Source organism: Micromesistius poutassou (assembly GCF_964030765.1).
Source record: "Micromesistius poutassou genome assembly, chromosome: 19".
NCBI classification, from domain to species: Eukaryota; Metazoa; Chordata; class Actinopteri; order Gadiformes; family Gadidae; genus Micromesistius; species Micromesistius poutassou.
The window spans coordinates 9,847,787-9,865,286 of NC_140289.1; the positions used below are offsets into that span (position 1 = coordinate 9,847,787).

At 47.3% G+C, this 17,500-nt stretch overlaps 1 protein-coding gene across 1 annotated transcript in view; it reads right to left on the reverse strand.

Annotated features, from left to right (window-relative positions):
- Positions 1-17,500, reverse strand: part of lama2 (laminin, alpha 2) — a 160,936-nt gene that overhangs the window by 71,741 nt on the left and 71,695 nt on the right. The window contains exons 19-25 of the mRNA XM_084484286.1: positions 15,687-15,814; positions 13,765-13,822; positions 9,089-9,323; positions 5,185-5,291; positions 4,346-4,636; positions 2,634-2,814; positions 2,025-2,161 (exon numbers count right to left, since the gene is read on the reverse strand). Coding sequence (XP_084340412.1) covers positions 2,025-2,161; positions 2,634-2,814; positions 4,346-4,636; positions 5,185-5,291; positions 9,089-9,323; positions 13,765-13,822; positions 15,687-15,814 — 1,137 coding nt within the window. The remainder of the gene's footprint in view (positions 1-2,024; positions 2,162-2,633; positions 2,815-4,345; positions 4,637-5,184; positions 5,292-9,088; positions 9,324-13,764; positions 13,823-15,686; positions 15,815-17,500) is intronic.

A 17,500-nucleotide genomic window follows, 5' to 3' on the forward strand; every position in this document is an offset into this window, starting at 1 on the left:
ATAGACTTGGTGTTATACTATGCGTTATATTACATAAATGTTTGATGTAAAATGTATTCATTTCTACCTTGCTTCTGATGTGTTTCTCTGGACTGTGTTTCTCTGGACTGTTTTTCTCTGGACTGTGTTTCTCTGGACCGTGTTTCTCTGGACCGTGTTTCTCTGGACTGTGTTTCTCTGGACCGTGTTTCTCTGGACTGTTTCTCTGGACTGTGTTTCTCTGGACTGTGTTTCTCTGGACCGTGTTTCTCTGGACCGTGTTTCTCTGGACTGTGTTTCTCTGGACCGTGTTTCTCTGGACCGTGTTTCTCTGGACCGTGTTTCTCTGGACCGTGTTTCTCTGGACTGTGTTTCTCTGGACCGTGTTTCTCTGGAGTGTGTTTCTCTGGACTGTGTTTCTCTGGACTGCGTTATATTACATAAATGTTTGATGTAAAATGTATTCATTTCTGCCTTGCTGTGTTGGAGTGTTTCTCTGGACCGTGTTTCGCTGGACCGTGTTTCTCTGGACCGTGTTTCTCTGGACTGTGTTTCTCTGGAGTGTGTTTCTCTGGACTGTTTCTCTGGACTGTGTTTCTCTGGAGTGTGTTTCTCTGGACTGTGTTTCTCTGGACTGTGTTTCTCTGGACTGTGTCCTGAGGCGATTTCACACTAACATGTGTCAGCAAGGTAAAAATGCCTCTTGGCAGGAGGTGTAGTGAAGACAACCTGGGGTCGAGGTGACCCATGCTGCTGGGATCGGCCCACTTCAATGTGCCAGTACATGTTCTCTGCAGTGGATCAATTCCCTTTTGGTTTCAACCTTGTTGGTTAATAATGCAACGATAAAGTTGGTTGAGTATAACAAAAAGTATAATTGTACATTATTTATATACATTCATATCCTGTGGTTGGATACATTTATGATCAATGTGTTTTGGTAATAGTTTAATGTCATGGCCACAGCAATTGGGTATAAGTCTTAAAATATTATGTATGCTAATATGATGCTGAAGTTGACCATAAAGATATAATTACCATTCAGTACAATAAAATAATATGTCTTTATGTGCTATAAAGTATACCATGTTGGTATTATTAGAACTATGTACTTTAATGTTTTACTTTAATGTACTGTGTTTTTTGACACGTCAAGTCATATAAACATAACTTTTCAATTCAAGATTTGTTTCAATATAGATTGCCTCAGGAATCATACTTCAAGTTGAACATGAATGGCATTAGCCTATATGCATGCCAATATGATGATAGATTTGGTCGTATAATGCATGAGCAAGACTACGTCAGCGTATGCCTGACGTCCATCCCTAACCTGCCGTCGTTCAGACTGCCAAGGCGGCCTCCCCCCCAATCCAGCTATTGTTGACACCGGTGGCAAGCCCTCCAGAGCTGGGTTCAAACATACCTCCTGAGGCCGCACACTATGTGGACACAGAGCTGCAGCCCCCGCTTATGCCAGCAGCACAGACAGGCAGAGCGGCCCTCGACAATTTGCCTTACTTTTGTTATTTTGTTTGTTTATCCCCATAAAGTTGATAATTTTAACTTGTTGGGTGATCTGTTTGTCAACAAGAACATGTGTGTCATTTATACATTTAAATGAATGTACTTTGTGTTCTCAAAATGTATTTTTATATTCTTATATTAATATACTTGGAATGTATGTGACTTATTATTGGATAAGTATTTAAATAAGCGTGCATTAGGTTAGAACTACCATGTCAATTCAATTTATTGAATCGCTCTAGTTTATAATCAATATAAATACATGCAAAGTACGCCTATCACCGTTATACTTAATTGTACTAAAATAATTCTGTATTATATGTATACATATAAAATCATTTGTTCATGATTGAAAATAGATATATTTTTCACTGGGGATATTACAATGACACTGAATCATTTTCATTATTATCAAATACATTTTAATGTAGGAAAAACGGCCAAAGCGTAACCCTGTTAGGATCCCAAGTGGGCCCTGGCAGATCCAGAGCCCAGACGGTGTGTGGAGAAGGCCGTACCTTGCATCCCTCCATGATATCGTGGCCCCAGTGGTTAGGGGCACAGCGGTCGCACCTCTCACCGAGGGTGTGGGGGGGGCAGATGCACTGGCCTGTGTTGGTGTCACAATTGTTCCCCACGTGGCTGCAGTCACAGGCTGGAGCAGGGGAGGGGAGGGGGGAGGAGAGGAGAGGACATGGGGGAGGAGTGGAAGGGAGAGGAGAGACGGGGATAAGAGAAGAGAGGAGGGGTGGGTGAGGAGAGAGGAGAGGGTAGCAGAGGAGAGCGACGAGATGAAAAGAGAGGAGTGAACAAAACTGTGTTAAACAGTACATGTTCTCTCCTCTTTTGTTCCAGATCTGAAACTAAACAAGCTCCCATCCTTTAACATTGCATAATAACCATAACTTTTAATTTAACCTGATAAATACTGCACTGCACTACGACTGCATGGCATTGCCACCCTGAAGAGAACGTCGCCCACTTCAGAACGCTCTCACGCAAACGCATCGCAAAGGATCAAGACACAATGTGAAATCCAGGAGCTTGTAGAGCGAAGCAAAGGAAGAAAAACAACTCTTTCTGGACACACAAAGCAGAAGGCAGTAGGCTGTGCGGCTGGTGCTTACGTGTGCAGCCGCCCTCCTGGAAGAGGAAGAAGCCGCGGGAGCAGCGGTCACACTTGGGCCCCGCCACGCCCGGCTGGCAGCGGCACTGGCCCGCCTCGTCGCAGTCAAACGACTTGGAGCCAAACGAGTTGCAGTGGCACGGAACGCACGCGCCGCCGCTGGCGATGCCGTGCGTCTGGGGCTGTGGGGACACACGACGCAATTACCCAACCAGAGAGAGGGAGAGGGAGGGAGGGAGGGAGGGAGGGAGGGAGGGAAGGAGGGAGAGTCACTGACAGAGCCGGGGATGGAGAGAGAGGGGGAGTTAGGTACAGCGTGAGAGAGAATGAGAGAGAGAAGAAAGAGACAGCGAGAGAACAAGAGAGAGTGACTGTGAAAGAGAGACAGAGTGAGGGGGTGAAGTGAGAGAGAGAGAGAGAGACAGAGAGAGAGAGAGAGGGAGAGAGAGAGAGAGAGAGAGAGAGGTTGTATGATCTTCTGGTCACGCTTGACAGTACATGGAGTCAAACCAAATGTCACACTTTCACTGTTGGGAATACAAGAGTGGAATGGCTTTGGTGGGATGTGTGTGTGTGTGTGTGTGTGTGTGTGTGTGTGTGCGCGCGTGTGTGTGTGTCACTGTTAAAAAAGCTATGATTAAACACGGCCTGCACGCGCACACACGCACACACACATTGCAATCCTGCATAAAAGAATCAGTGGTGGTAACAGGTAACAGGAGTGAAGAGAGGATGAATAAAGGGAGAGTGATGGAGAGGAGAGAAGGAGCACCAGAGAGCGAGAACCACCGCACAACACCACACAACACAGGGCACCATGCTAAACAAAACCACCGCAAACCACTGCACAACAACACTAAACCAAATGATGGAAAACACACAACACACAACAAAACCAAACCACACAGCACACCACAGCCGAGTGGTGCGTGCAACAGTGTCTGTTGGGAATATCTAGCCCCTCCACAGTCCTGAGGTTAGGTTATTTGTATTCGTATGCCATTGCGGCCATTGGCCCATGCAACAGCTCTCAGCGAGAGCAGCACCATGCGAGGTAATGCCGCATTCCAGCAGTCACAGAGCTCTGGGCCAGAGGTCAAACCACTGAGAGGGGGCGGGGTTACGCCTTGCTCCCTGCTTTATTACAGAGATATTCTAGTGAAGAGAGACCCATTCGCCCGAGTGGACGAAGCTTTCAGAAGCAGATCTTTTATTTCAGTGTTCATTTGAAAAAAGTCTGGACAGGACGTTTCAGCTTGTTTTTTAACGGACTAGTACCGGAGGTTCTGGGTGAGTTTGTGTCGGCTGTTAGCCAATGACACGCTTTCAGATACCTGCCTTCAGCTACATGATTGCTTGGAACACACATGAAGGTAAAGAAACTGAAACGACCCTAACGAGCCTAACCTTGAGCTTGTCTGCCATCAGACTTTACATGATCAACTAAAGTCTGAAACACCTTGGCACTAACGCAGGAAGGGCCGGGAATCACACCGGCAACCCGCCCAAGCTCACTGGGCTACAACCACTGTGGGCTATACCGTAAAATAAAAAACAAACAGCCAATGCTTTTAACCCAAACAATGCAACGAAAATGCATCATGCACAGTATTACATCGGCCTCACAAACAACACCCCTCTACTGCTGCAGCGACGCCTTCCCAAAACACCACACCGCAAGCGATGAACGATGCACTTTGTTCACGCTTTTACCGCTGTCCTGGGCCTGTACGCCCCCCGGGGGCAGCCCCCCGTACGGGACGCCCCGCCGGAGCGCGACGGCGTGTCCCACCTCTGCTGGGCCACCTCCACGGGGACGCGCTCCACGGGCCGCCGCGTCTCCCGCCGCTCGTAGCCCTGCCGCCGCAGGTCGCAGCGCCGGCCCGAGTAGCCCGGGCGACAGATGCAGCGGCCCTCCACGTCGCAGCGCTGGGCCAGCGCCCCCGGTGGGCTGCACTGGCAGGGCAGGCACTCCTGACGCTCGGCGTCCCACCAGCAGTTAGGCTGGGGCCAATCACACGCACAGGGAAAAGAGCGGCAGGAGGAGGATGAGAACGACCGAACGGGAGGGAGTGCTTGGAGGAAGGGGGGTGGGGGGGGGGGGGGGAGTGGGGGTGTGTGGCGGAGGCGGTGTGGACAATGTGGCGCCACCTTTTGGTAGCATGAGGAAGGAGATGAATAGGGTCCAACCTATGCAAGATCTCAGAGAGCTGGAATAGAAACGCATGTGTTATAGCGGCACTAAGACGTGATTATGATCTCTCTCAATGTCATCGTTTCTTACCTCTGTACGTTATATTCTGCTTGTTTACCCCGTTTGGTTCCCTTTGTATACAATTTTGTGTCATACTTAAAAACAAACACAGTATGATGCATTACATCTGTATTATTCCTGATGATTACCTACATTATTATGCTGTGGAAATTTAAATGTTTGTTTTTCCATGCCAATAAAGCTTCTTTGGATTGAATTGGATGCAAAAAAAACACCCTTTTGAGACCAACCAGCGGCCCACTGCATGGCGGCTGCAGGACCACGGAGCTGTACCCACCATGCACTCATCACACTGCCGCCCCAGAACATGCTCCCTGCAATGGCACTGGCCCGTCTCCTGATGGCACGCCTCCGAGAGAGAGCCATTGGTATGACACTGGCAGGCTGGAAGAGAGAGAGAGAGAGAGAGAGAGAGAGAGAGAGAGAGAGAGAGAGAGAGAGAGAGAGAGAGAGAGAGAGAGAGAGAGAGAGTTTAGTTTAGTTTAGTTAACTTACTTTCATTTTACACTAACTTTCAACTGTACAAAACATTTTTTGTGTTTTGCATTGTAAGTATTGTAAGACCTCTTAATAATAATAATTCTGACCATCTTACTATGGAAGAGTTCAGTCATGGCTTGAGACCACATTTTTGGATTCCTTCTTTGGCTTTATATGTATTGATGTTTGTTTGTATTAAAAAGATGTTGGTGCACCCCCTTATTTCTCCTATTTCCTCCTTTTTGTCCTTGATTCTTAGTTTCACTTTCATGATATACCATTCAATGCTTTAGCATCAGAGCTACCATCTGGTAGATAGGCTGCCAACCATACTCACACACACACACACACACACACACACACACACACACACACACACACACACACACACACACACACACACACACACACACACACACACACAACCTCACAGCTACACACATATATAGAGTGGCAGACAGCCCTGAATGTGAGGCGATAGAGCGAGAGAGAGGGCTGCAACAGATGTCCACTCACACACACGCACACACCCACAACACACACACACACACACAGCCTTATTTTAAAATGCACATGCAAAGATGAGTGCAAGAAAACAAACCTGCAACCACAGAGACATACTCATAGGCACACAGATGAGTGCAGGTCCATACACACCTGCATTAATGTACAGGGATGCATTCCCTGTCACACAAACCCCCGTGCACGTGCACTTACACACATACACACACACTGTTACTCTCTCTCTCTCTCTCTCTCTCTCTCTCTCTCTCTCTCTCTCTCTCTCTCTCTTTCTCTCTCTCTCTCTCTCTCTTTCTCTCTCTCTCTCTCTCTCTCTCTCTCTCTCTCTCTCTCTCTCTCCCCCTAGCTCCAGCCTTTGGGGGCCATCTGGACTCCATTCTGTCGGTTGATGTGATGCTAGCTTGTTAAGGCATTAGATGTAGCTATGTATTCCGCTGTTTAAGACCATACTGGTCCGCTGGTTGGTTAATATACTTTTTTTTTGTACTCAAACAGAAACACATGCGGCTGTTACTGAGCAATCTGCCGTCTGTCTGTGTGCGCAATAGTAGAACGGGTGTATTGATGTTCCCTGTTGGTTGTGTATTGGCCCGGGGTTCTGCAACAGTAGCTGCATGATGAATCTCAATCTATCCTCGTACCGCCGTCACACTTAGAACTACAATCCTAGCATCAACAAGACTAGCTTATTCAGACTGTTACAGCAAGCCGTATCCACTGTGGGTGTATGTGAAGTCACCCCAGTGTCTTCTTGTATTTTAAGGGCTAATTACCCCCTTATCAGGCAATACAGATTTTGACTTGAATATTAAGTGCAACATACACACAGTAATTAATTACATTGTAGGTAAGGCTATCCAGTCAGTGCTTAGACTGCACATTGATGTCCAAACACAGTAATACACCTCTTGTTTTGTAAAAGGGGTACATACAGTGATTTTAAGGTGATTTAGAGATACTGGGACTTCGGCAACAAACTAAACATAAAGCGTGGAACACACTGGCCCAACCGTTGGCCATCTGTAACGTTTGGGAGCCTCGGACGAGTTCGGGAACAAATCTGTTCAGTGTTTTCAGCTGTGTTGGAAGCTTTTGGAACTGCGCGGACGGTGTCTGGTCCGATTCAACATGCAAAGACTGAGAGCATTGGCGGTCTGAGAATCTGAGCCTCTGATTGGTTGTGTGCTGCTAGAACACACATACCAGCGAATCAGCACAGTGTGTGGGAGGGGCGGACTAGCGTCACGAGACTAGCGCGACCCGATGTTAAGGAGACTTAAAGGCCCGGTCACAATACCTCCCCTAACCCTAGATTTTTGCCCTAACCCTAGATTTTGCGCATTCTCGTGTAGGGTAGGGTGTCCCATTACTGTAGGGAGCAAGGGGGAGTGCTATTTTGCCCTTATAATCAACCCTCAAAATGTAGTGAGGTCCGATGCAGGCTTAAAACGAAGTGGAAGATTTACTGTTGAGGCCACTCCAAAGCAAGTGGAAGTTTTAAGGGGGGAGAAATGGGACAGGGCCTTAATGATCTCGCGCAAGAACAGAACTTACACACTACTGTGTAGTTGGCAGTAGTCTTAGCGGTATGTTTCAATGCAGCAGACGACGATAAAGGCAGGAGGCCGTTGGTTTGAGTCTGGGCTGTGTGTGGGCCCCTTAAGAATCATTCAATTGAAACTAGTGCTGTCAGTTAAACACGTTATTAACGGCGTTAATGCAAACCCATTTTAACGGCCTCAATTTTTTAAGATTAACACTTTTTTTTTGTTTGTTTTTTTTCCCTTTTATTGATGGACTGTGTTCTATGTCTGAGAAATGATTTGCTCCAAGTGTGAATGACCGCTCCAAGTGAGAATGTTAGTGTGAAATTGAACACTACAGTATATGGAATGGTGTTTTCAATAAAAAAAACATTTGCACAAAGCAAGCCGATCCACTCTTCCATGTTGATAAGAGCATTAAAATAAGAAAAAATAGTGGGACAATTCAAGGGACATTTAGAATAGATATTAAAATGTGTGATTAATTGCGATTAATCGCGAGTTAACTATGACATTAATGCGATTAATCGCAATTAAATATTTTAATCATTTGACAGCACTAATTGAAACACAAAATGGCCGTCGCTGGGAGACGGCAGCTGGGAAGGCCTGGGAATGTAAAGCTTTTCAGATTTTCATTCTCCATTTTACAATCTGATGAAGCTCATATAGACTGGCCCTGGACTCTGTGGCTTCACTCAATAACATTCATTAGTCGGTAAGAGAGGGAGTGACCTAGGAGAGAGGTGTTGGGGTTTACTAATTCCTGGTGGTCCTTTGTCATCTCTACAGGATCGATAGACTACGCCCCCCCTTCCAGACACAAGCAGCCGATCAGCACTGTGGGAGAGCCATAGATCAGGCTGATTAATCAATAACCATTTAGCTGGGATGTAGAGTGGTGAGGCGCGGGTGACTACAGAAGTATCAAACCCACATTATTATCTGACCACGTCTCGTGGGTATCAGCCCGCCTGTTTGCCGGCCCTCGTTGTTTGTCCCTTGGTTTCCTAACGCATCTGTTTGCCGGCAGTTTCTGTACCAAATCATTTTGCACCACTCTCCCGTTAGTCTTTTTCATGTGGTTATTTGTTTGTGGGTGCGTGTTGATCTGTCTCTCCCTGGTCATACACTCCATCTGTCCATCTGTCTCTCTTTGTCTTTTCCTCCCATTCTCTGAATAACAGTGTTTTTCAGAGACAGCCTTGCAGGTGTTAATAAAGATTTTCACAAACAAGCACCATCTGCATGGCTATTTTTCGCCCCCCCCCCCCCCTCTCTTCTTTCTCTCCGCTACCTTTCTTTCTCTTCCACTCGCCAGCTGTGACTTTACAATTCTGTCTTTTACACAGATGGTAGTCGATGTGCTAGTTCTGATGCTAAAACACATTATCACACGTGCGTCCCATCAATGTGGTTACGCTATCCTGCGTACTTGATTATATTATGGGAATTTATCTATTTATGGCTACTCAATGACACCAACAATTGAATCATATTATACTATAAAATGTCTCTCTTGGGTTTATGAACATCATGAAAATGAAAGTGATTACCTTTTTTAATTTACCTGTTGTTCCCAACAAAAACAAGTGTGAACAGTTTTTTAATTTAAACGGAATACTTTCAACTTACGTTGGCAGTTCTTTGCACTGACGGCGTCACCGTAGTAGCCCTCGGAACAGCTCTCACAAGTCACGCCCCCGTAACCCTGACGACAGCGAATACACTGGCCTGTGATTGGATCGCAGCTTCTGGGCAGAGCAAGGTCCAGGTTATCATGACATTGGCAGGGCTGGCAGGAGCCCCCGGGCGCGCTGGGGTGGCCAAAGTAGCCGTTGGCACACCTAGGGGGAGGTGGATAAAAAGGTTGGGAACAGTTCTGTGGTGAAACTGATTTGATTCTTAATTTGATTTACAACAAGTGCTCGGCGGTCGACAGAAAAACAACCAGTATTACAGTGGATCGAGTCACCTAATGGATGTGAGCATAAGAATAAACGATAAGATACACACGTGTCCCACTGGAGATACGTCTACGTCTCTGTGAGTGACATTGCTGACAGCCAATGAGAATCATGTCTTGAAATTGTATGGATTAACATAATTTGAACATAGTGCAAATTAACTTAAGTTGAGGCATCTGGCTGTTAGCAAATAGGTATAAAATAGACGTCAGAGATAATATAGGCAGGTGAAGCTCATATCTGTCGTTCAGGGCCTGCTTAGGTATGCTAGTGCATCACCACATATTCAATTAAATGTGATGTGATTCTGCAGTTTATTTATTGTCCTTTACGGTTAAGTTGACATGATAATGACTATACCAGTCAAAAATGTTCAGGCCATAGTTCCCAAACAGAGGTTCCCAAGCTTCAATAGCAATCAGCCCAAACCACTTTCAGTTGCATATGTACTTGTCAGTTTACTCTTGCCACTGCACAACATCGCGTTTTGTGAGCCCACTTACAAAAGATGAAAGAGCGTAAATAGTGTGGATACGAGGAGCAGGTGAGAGCTTCAGACAGGCTTACACTGTACGCTGTAAGCTATACGCTATAAGCCATACCCTCCAGACAATCATTTGTTATTAGGTCCATGCAGACGCAGGTTTCTGCAGACCAGGTGGATAAGTTGTTGAGGCCGTCAATACATTTGCCATAATAAGCTCAGCCATCTGATTGATAGGTTTTAAATCATTAATGACCTCATAGTTTATTATCATTGCCTTCGACTCACTATTTCAAGTACTTACTACGGCTCCTTCCTTCTCCAGCTAACCCCCCCCCCCCTCTCTGTCTCTCTGCCAGCCTCTGCCACAGCCCATGGTGTTCACCAGGTGTCATGGCCCATGGCCCCCCCCCCCCCCCCCCCCCCCTTCCATGTCACCATCTCACGCCTATATTATCTCACCCATTGAGTGGTGCAGTGAGGATTCGATCACAGCACATCAAAAATAGTACCGAAAATAATACAAGCATATAAGGAATATAAGGTTATAACTATGCTATAAATAAAATAGAACAACAATAGGGGAAAATAGAATAGAAAGTATGATACAATAGAGCCGAACAGAAGAGAGCAGAGTGGATCAGAATAGGACATAATATAATTTAGCCCTTTAAAGGTCCGATCATAAAACGACGCATGCGGAAAAATGCATGTCAGTCAATATATGGGCAATATCTTCCTATAGGCAATTGATCTTTAGCCCTTCTAGCAAGCCTTCCTCCTGCTTCACATCCTCCTCCTGTTGTACCTCACACGCCTCCTCTTCTCCCCTGCGCTCCCCCCCCTCCCACACTCCTCTCAGAAATCTACGCTGCTGCCAATACAATTCAACACTTGACTTAAGTGTGTGGTAGCACACACACACACACACACACACACACACACACACACACAAACGCGCACACATACACACACACACACACACACACACACACACACACACACACACAAACGCGCACACACACCTTAACACACACACACACACACACCCACAGACACACACACACACACACACACACACACACACACACACACACACACACACACACACACACACAAGCGAACAGCAAGCTAATAAAGCAGGTCGTATTGAGTACCAAGGAGGGTCAGTGGTAATAATCGCTGGCTGCTCTTGAGTCTCTCTCTCCCCCTCTCCCTCTCTCTCTCTCATGCTGTCTCTATGGCCACCTCTTGGCTCTCACCCTCTCCACTCCCTCTACTCTGCTTATTTTCTCTATGCTTCTCTCCCTCCGTCTGCCTTGAATTCCATTTTAGCAGAGAGATAAAGACTTCTTTAATATATTCTCTCTCTATTATTCAGTCACCTCTGGTTCATCTCTCTCTCTTTCTCCTCTCTCCCTCTCTCTCTCTTTCTCCTCTCTATCTCTCTCTCTCTTTCTCCTCTCTCGCTCTCTCTCTTTCTCCTATCTCTCAGCTCATTTCTTCTTTTGTTCGATCGATTAATTTCTTTCAATTTAGGCTTGATTAACTTTATTAGTGGTCTTAGTGGCTCTCACCACAACAGTGCAAAGGCAATTCATATATTTATTGCTCTCCAGGGGCCTTACACTTGTTGCTAATGAAAGAAAGCAATGGTGTTGGTACTCGCATTCGCACTACCCCTTGACCTTGTAGGCGGGCTGTAATAGAGAATATGAAATGTTAGATTTCTAGGCAAGATGCCAATCAGAGGAGAGTTGTTGTAGTGTGTTACTGTTGTTTTATTTTAGTGTTGTATATAGTGGTGTATATACTATATGTTCTTTGCACTGGCGTGGTAAAAAAAAAGGACAATAAAATTTAATGTCCTTTTTTTTTGTGGTAGGTCAGAATGGACAAAGGTTAATCATTTAATGATTAACCTTTGTCCATTCTGACCTACCATCAATTTGTTGACCTTGTTTGCCCACAGTACTGACTAAAACCCAGCATTCGTACCCAACATACACAAGCAAACAAAAGACAACAAAGGACACCACAAACCAAAAGTGGATGCCTTTGTGGTTACCATTCCCGATCCAAAACCACACAAGGAAAAGCTTTGACTGCAGCACGGAGTGTGAAAGTTCCCTGATTGGATGGAGAGCTTATAAGAGCCCATAAGGATGGTGGGAAAGAGTTATTTTTTCCCCCTGGCCTGTAATGCAGACAAATCAGTGCATTAGCAATAGTTAGCGCTAACAGCGGCGGCTCCGTGGAGTGGATAATGAAGTGAGATGGCAGGTAGACGTGAGAGGGATCAATTAGGCTAATCGTGAGGGAAGTGAGTGGATGATGATTACCCGGGCTAACACTCCTGTGGCTAATAGAATCTCATCTTACTCTAAACGCTGCAGCGACCGCCGCTGCTATGCAGTGGCCCGGGGTCGCTAGCTTGTTGGTGACGGTCAATCTCCTCTTTTATTTTTTCCCGCTTGTCCAGAATTTTCTGATTGACGGGACGCCGTGGTGCCAGGACAACAGACACACTCACGCACTCGTGTCATGCAAACAAGTGCACGGGCATGCGCACGCACACCCACGCACACACCCACACACACACACACCTCGGGCCTGGTGCGTTTGTGGTCCGGGCCCTTCTGTCTGCATCAGTACAGATGGACATTTATCAGGGAAAAGGTTTGTATTTCCCATTCGCCCACTCAGAAGATTGCCATTTTCCGCTCTGCCCATGCCCCCGCAAAAAGAGTAATGGAATCAGAGACCTCTCCACTGTTTACACCTTCATTATTAGATCCTCACATACATTAATCTGATTGTATCACCACTAGCTGCTGGTGGTGGTGAGTCAGACCCTCTCCCTTGCTCTCTCTCTCTCTCGCTCTCTCTCCACCCGACTGCGGCAACAGAGATTTATAAAAAGACTTTCGGACTATCGGTCAGAGCGCGGGGAAGGCATTCGGGCAATGCCGACGCCACGGCAACAGGGAGCCCCAGGGTCCCCCGAACACCTCAGATGGGCCGGTGGGGGCGATGACGTCCCAAATGGTTTCAGTGAATGAGAGTGAAAAAGGAGAAAGCAGGGCTCCATTCTCACGGCAAGCGTCGTGACAGGTGGGCTGTATTTGACGTCAAGTCGGCTGAATTCAACATTGGGGGGGGGGGGGGGGGGGAGGGAAGGGGGTTGGGACTGTGTTTCTTTGAGAGGATGGGGTGTGTGGGGGGCTCACATACATGCTAAGAATGTAAAACTATCCAACTCTGCAGCTAATTTTGTTGTGTCTTTTTAGAGGGTGCTACCACACTTAATACAGATCACTTCTCAATGTATGGTCAAAATAACGTTATGCGATCCTACTAGCCTTACAAATATATTCATGAGACAGACAGACGGACAGACAGAAAGATAAGACGGATGGACAGTGACAGAGGGACCAAAAGACAGAAAGATGAATAAAGACAAACCGAAAGACAAGACGGATGGACAGACAGACAGAAGGACAGGAGTGTTGGCTACTCAGAGAGTAATGAGGCAGTAGATTGTTGTGCATGCATAATTTGACAAATGTGCACAAAAAACAATAATACAAAATAAATAATTGCATGTGTGTGTATGGGTGTGTGTGTGTGTGTGTGTGTATTTTGTGGATTAGTGGGTTTATGCTTGCAGTTGTGTGAGTGTGTGTGTGTGTGTGTGTGTGTGTGTGTGTGTGTGTGTGTGTGCGTGTGTGTGTTTGTGTGTGTGTACGTTTGCGGATGTGTAGGTGTATTTGTACAGAGATGTGTGTGTGTGTGTGTGTGTGTGTGTGTGTGTGTGTGTGTGTGTGTGTGTGTGTGTGTGTGTGCGTATTACCTGCCACATCGAAACGATCGCACAGCAACTCTCCCCCATTACCCAGGTGACAGGTAGGACTGAAGCTGCCAGGGTCACCATGACGACGTTGATTTTGTTGTTGTTGTTGTTGTTGTACGTAGCGTTGTCCCAGTGTGCATAGAGGAAGTATGAAGAAGATGAGGAAGAGGAGGTGAGAACGAGTCAGCGCCATTGTTACTCCCTTCATACTCTCTCACACACACACACACACACTCACACACACACGACACCTCTGTCCCTTCACCTTTTGACTGCACACACACAAGACACTTTGGAATTCAGTCCATAATCTCACAGAATTTCTTCTGAAAGATTTGAAGGCACTTTATTCCCACTGACACGCACACTTTTCTCTTTGTAAAGACACACACTCCTCTCCCTCCAGACACACACTGAAATCACACAGAGGCTGGTCAGGGGAGAGAGAGCTAGAGCTAGAGCAGAGAGAGAGAGAGAGAGAGAGGGAGAGCGGAGAGAGAGAGAGAGAGAGAGAGAGAGAGAGAGAGAGAGAAAGTACTCCATCACTCACTGCCCTCCCTTTCCCCCCATTAAACTATAGATAGGTCTGCTAGCTCGGTTCCAGGCCCCAGCCGGACTGGCTGGCTACCAGGCTAGCAGATAGGCTAGGCTGATTGGATGACTGAGCAAGTGGGCCAGAGAACTGCCACTGCAACACCGTTTGAATGCTCAAACAAATGGCCTGACATTCAGCCGCTCCAATCATTCAGTGCATGAACTTGACATTAATTGATTATGATTCAAATATTTCTTACGTTAATCCTCATAATGCGAAAAAGGATTTGGCAGGTAAACAAAGGAGGGGGGTGTTCAGGTAGTTTAACGTGCCAAACACCCGGGCACGACCAAGGCAGGAGAAGTGCTGAATTCATGTTAAATGTCCCTTTGTTTGACTGATGTTGCACAGGTTTGGCAGGGGAGTGGTGTGGCGGGTGGGGTAGGTGAGGTGGAGTTCATACCCCCATATGAGTGGTAGGGTTTGCGTGACTGACTGGCAGTCTGGTGGACTGGTTGCTAAGAAGCTGAGAGATTGGTTGTGTGTATATGTGTGTGAGTGAGGAGGACGGATGCGGAGTGGGAGATTGAAAAGGAAGAAAGGAAGAGAGGGAAGGGAAGGCTGCTTCTTTCTTTAGCTCTCTATTCTTAGCGGCTCCTGGAGTTTTGGACAGTACATGTCATTGCTAAGTTGAAATCTCAGCTGCTGCTGCTGCTTGTGTGTGTGTGTTTTTGGATGTGTGTGTCTGTGAGTGTGTCCATTTGTGTATGTTGTGTGTGTGTGTGTGTCTGTGTCTGTTTTTTGAGGTGTATATGTGTGTGTGTGTGTGTGTGTCTGTCGCTGTGTCCGTTTATGTGTGTGTGTGTGTGTGTGTGTGTGCGTGTGTGTGTGTCTACATGGCCCTGAGAGTATAGCATCGTGTTCAGGTTCTGTGGCCAAGCTGCTGTTAAAGCGGACAGAAGGACGCCACATTAAGCAGAGAGTCCACAGAGTAGGTCACCGAATCCGTTGGGTCTGGATTCATCGCGGACACAGGCACATGCTTCCTCATCCTCTGTATCAAACTTTGTGGAAAAAAGCTTGTTTTATCGTTGCTCATTTCTGCGGCATCAACTCCCCGACACCGTCAGAGAGCAGCTCTCTTCGAGAAGAGGAGGGAGGGAGAAAAGAGAGCAAAAGAAGGGAGAGAAGCAGTGAGGTGGAGAAACGTCCAGAGATGAAAGAAAGGGCGTACAGAGGAGTATTATTCAGAACGCGGCGGGTCAGAAAGGTAGAGATTGGGGTGAGAAACGCGAGCGGGGGGAGAGACGGGGGGGGTCAGCGCGGTGATAAGATTGAGGCTGTTGATTAAACTGTCCCGGACTGCGGGGGGGCGGCCCACCGTGACGACCTACTTGTTGCTGGGCAGGTTGAGCGGGCAGGCGCAGGGTTGACAGTCGTCTGCTGAACCGCGGGTGGCGTTGCCGTAGTAACCAGGTAGACAGGTGCCGCAGTCGGGCCCGGCGGTGTGGTGGGAACAGTCCTTGAGGGGGCGGGGGCAAGGAGGTGTTCAGAGCAACGCACTCTCACTCCGAGTTCGTCAAAAACCGACGCTTGGTCAGGGGCTTTTGGCGTTAACTGCTGACGCAAAGGGTGTCCTTTGTGCGTCTTCATTCGACGCAGGGGTTTTTCAACTTATTACAATGGAATCCCCTCCACAGCGAACAGTGATAAGTGCGTAACCCTTACCCTAACCCTAACCACTACTGCCCTAACCCTAACCACTACCTACCCTAACCCTAACCACTACTGCCCTAACCCTAACCACTACTACCCTAACCCTAACCACTACTGCCCTAACCCTAACCACTACTACCCTAACCCTAACCACTACTACCCTAACCCTAACCACTACTGCCCTAACCCTAACCACTACTGCCCTAACCCTAACCACTACTACCCTAACCCTAACCACTACTGCCCTAACCCCTAAACCACTACTACCCTAACCCTAACCCTAACCACTACTACCCTAACCCTAATCACTACTACCCTAACCCTAACCTAACCACTACTACCCTAACCCTAACCACTACCTACCCTAACCCTAACCACTACTACCCTAACCCTAACCCTAACCACTACTACCCTAACCCTAACCACTACTACCCTAACCCTAACCACTACTACCCTAACCCTAAGCCTAAAAGGCGGTACTTGCCCCTACCATCCTACGAAAAAAAAGATTTGCGGGAGTGCTTTCCCTGGGTGTCAGATCACCGTGGAGGGATTACAAACCCCCTGAGTCGAATGAAGACGCATAAGGACTCACTTGGCGTCAGCAGTTGAGTTCGTCGATTTTTGACAAACTCAGAGTGAGAAAGTGTTGCTCAGACAGGTTTCTAGAACACGTCAGCCGCCAATGAAAACAATTTACCACTCCCCCGCCACTCCCACACTCACACCGATTCCTCCTGTTCCACTGCTTGAAATGGTCCGACTTGCCCTCTGACTCACACCTAGTGCATCCATGGAGCCAACCCGTCAGTGACCACCACTCCGCACACGCGTTGACTCACACAGGACATTTACATAAGAGTCACTTAGCGCAAAGGCGCTATGTTCATATCTATAAAAGTCCTTATATGTATCAAAGTATTTATACTGCTGTGAAGGGAAACAACGTCGAGGAGCTTACACTGTGTTTAAGAGACTCTAACTGTGTTTGTTTTGTTAGTTTGTGCGTGTCTGGGGAGGTGTTGGCAGAGCTTGGTGTGTGTTGTCAGCTGCTTTCAAAATCATTTCCTCCTCAGATCAAATGTCTGGTCGGGGCTGAAGGGTACTGTGATGCCGACATGCTGTCCCCTCTCTCCCGTCTCACTCCCTCGCTCGGCTTTGCACGGACACATGCGCGCACGCACGCATGCACGCACGCACGCACACACGCACGCATGCACACACGCACACACACACACACACACACACACACACACACACACACACGCATATGCACACAGGGCCCACACACACACACACACACACACACACACACACACACACACACAGGCCCACACACAGACACACACACACGCACATGCACACAGGCCCCCCCCCCCCCCCACACACACACACACACACACACACACACACACACAACACACACACAGCATGGCCATGGCTTGAACCCCCAGGTCATGGATTCTTACAGATGCTCAACCAGTCAGAGAAC